The 2386-nt window shown below is 62.6% G+C and overlaps 1 protein-coding gene across 1 annotated transcript in view; it reads right to left on the bottom strand.

Annotated features, from left to right (window-relative positions):
* RASGEF1A (RasGEF domain family member 1A) overlaps positions 1 to 2386 on the bottom strand; it is a gene marked incomplete in the record, with an annotated part of 20533 nt that overhangs the window by 5728 nt on the left and 12419 nt on the right. Inside the window, 3 exon segments of the mRNA XM_027771477.1 lie at positions 17 to 138; positions 836 to 973; positions 2296 to 2380. Of these exon segments, the coding sequence (XP_027627278.1) occupies positions 17 to 138; positions 836 to 973; positions 2296 to 2380 (345 nt within the window).

A 2386-nucleotide genomic window follows, 5' to 3' on the forward strand; every position in this document is an offset into this window, starting at 1 on the left:
GGCCTTGAGCCCAGGCCATTTGTCCCTGGCTGGTGGCGGGAGCTTCTCCCGCAACTCCTGGAGCTGGCTCCGGGCAGCCAGGGACAGCAGCAGGCTCTGGGTCATCTGGGCAATGGCCTTCTTCACCGTGCCATTCTCCTGTGGGGGCGGGCGATGAGGTGGCGCGTGGGCTAGCAGCAAGGCCACCCCACTGCAGAGAGGCCCATCTCACCCGAGGGACATGGCCTCTCCAAGCCTGCCTGAGGCTGTGGGCTTGGATAACAGAGTGGGACGTTGTGGGGGCTGCTGGGGGATGGCGGGACCAGGACTGGGCATCGGCGTGGGAGTGGGCTTTCCAAGGCCAGCTGAGCTGCTGCCTGCTGCAACAGGAGGGGCCCATGGAGCAGGTCCAGGCCTAGAGAGTGTCTTCTCCTGGGGCCAGGGGCCCAGTGGGAGGAGGGCTAGGGTCCCAGCCCCTGCCCGTGGTCTCCCAGGGCTTCCTGAGCTGGGTGAGGAGCAGCAGGAGGCAGGGAATGCTTCCACTGTCCCCTCTGCCCTGGGGCTTCCTACCTCCACCAAAGCCCAGGGGCAAGCTGGGACCAGCAGAGGTAGACAGACTCCAACCACCTCTCAGCAGGCCCCCACTCTGAGAACAAGAGGGCCAAAGCCAGGAGAGGGACATGGAGATAGTCACCTGGTCCCTGAGCCACAGGTCCCCCCTTCCCATGTGCTAAGCTACCACAGCGTAGGGAAGGGCAAAGAGAGCCTTGGGAACATGACGGGACAGGACCACTGCAGAGCTGTCCTGAAGACCTCACAGTTCGAGGGGCCTGGCCGGGGACTGAGAGGGGCTGACCTCGTCGCACTGGGTGACACGGTGCGTGATGGCCTTCAGCTCGGCCATGGCCTTCTCATCCTGGAAGTCATAGGGGAAGGCCTCCGTCCACTCCTTCAGCAGCTGCACGATCTTGGCAGAGAAGGACTTGAGCCTGGCCTGGGTGGCAGAGTGTGGTGTGAGGCCCACGGGCCAGAGGAGGCAGCAAGCTGGTCAGGAGCCTAGCTCTCCCTGGGGCCTCTGCTGGGGGCCGTGCACCTGCGTGCCACCTGCAAACCCGAGCCATCTGCATGACTCCTGCCCTTTGTATTCCTCTGCAACCAGCTTCCTTTTTCACTTAATAAATTCATTTTCCAAAAACCAACCCCCCTGACTACCATGTATTAGATAACTAGTTACATTTGCTATAATTAGAAGTTTCCCATTAACAGGACACAATGATAATCAAGCAAAACCATAATGTGAAATGAAACTCTCGTCCGCCCCCTCTCGGTGAAGAGCAGGTTGGCAAGTGCTGCCAAAGGGGCGGAGATATGACTGTGTGTCCTGGCCAAGGCTCACGACCCTTGCCCATACCCCAGCACAGGGCCACTGCCCCAGGGCGGGGTGGGGGGCGGGAGTGCCGACGGCTGGGCTACCCACACGCTGCAGGAACCAGAGCCACCTCGCCCCCTCCCTGCGAAGCTAGGACACGGCTCACCTCAGGCTCCCTCTCAGGCTCCTACTGACCTCAGGCCATGACCTCACCACCCGCCCACCCTGCTGGCTGTTTTCTACCTGCCCCATCAGGAACCTTTGCTGACCCCCAGGCCAAGTCAGGGCCCCTGTCTGCCCCTGCCCAGCACAGCCTGGGCCACCCCCTGGACCATGTAGGGGCAGGTGTTCTGGGCTGTACCTCCTGGCCTGGACTGCTCAGCAGGTGGAGAACAGCAGGGATGCACACCTCCAGCAAGGAGGCCCAGCTGCCGAGGGCAGGGCAGAGGGGCGGAGGCAGCAGCAGGGAACAGGCACAGGCCTCACTGCATGGCAACCCAGACGCAGCCACACTTGCTGGGTGGTGCACTCTGTACTGGACCCTGGGCTCTGAAAGCCATGCCAAGTCCATGCCCTGAAGGGCTCTGGGAGAGCTCTGATTTCCCAACCGAAGCCTGGCCCTATCCAGCTGAGACCCGCGAGGTAAGAGTAGCAGCAGGCCCTGTGTGGGTCACTGGAAGCCTCCTCGTGAGCTGCCATCTGACCCCACAGCTTCTCCACCAGCTGGACTTCAGGGATCTGGCTCTGGCCAGGTGGGCTGTCTGGGGGCTCTTGCCTGAGAAGGGGTGGTAGTGCCCAATGGCAGTTAGTCTAGCAGCCTAGGAGGAGGGTTTGACTCGGGGCACCCCCCTAGACAGGGGCATCCACCACAGAGGTGCCCAGCAGGGCCTATCTTCTCTCCCAGTGCCAGTGAGAGGGCAGCAGGGGAGCAGAGGACTGCGCCTTACCTTCTCAGGCCCGGCCTCGAGCTTCTGCCTCTGCTCCAGGCAGATCTGCCCCACGCGGGCCAGCAGGTCATGGGGGGGCATGAAGGCCAGG

The sequence above is a fragment of the Tupaia chinensis genome, unplaced genomic scaffold, assembly GCF_000334495.1.
Source record: "Tupaia chinensis unplaced genomic scaffold, TupChi_1.0 Scaffold000217_1, whole genome shotgun sequence".
Lineage (NCBI taxonomy): Eukaryota > Metazoa > Chordata > Mammalia > Scandentia > Tupaiidae > Tupaia > Tupaia belangeri.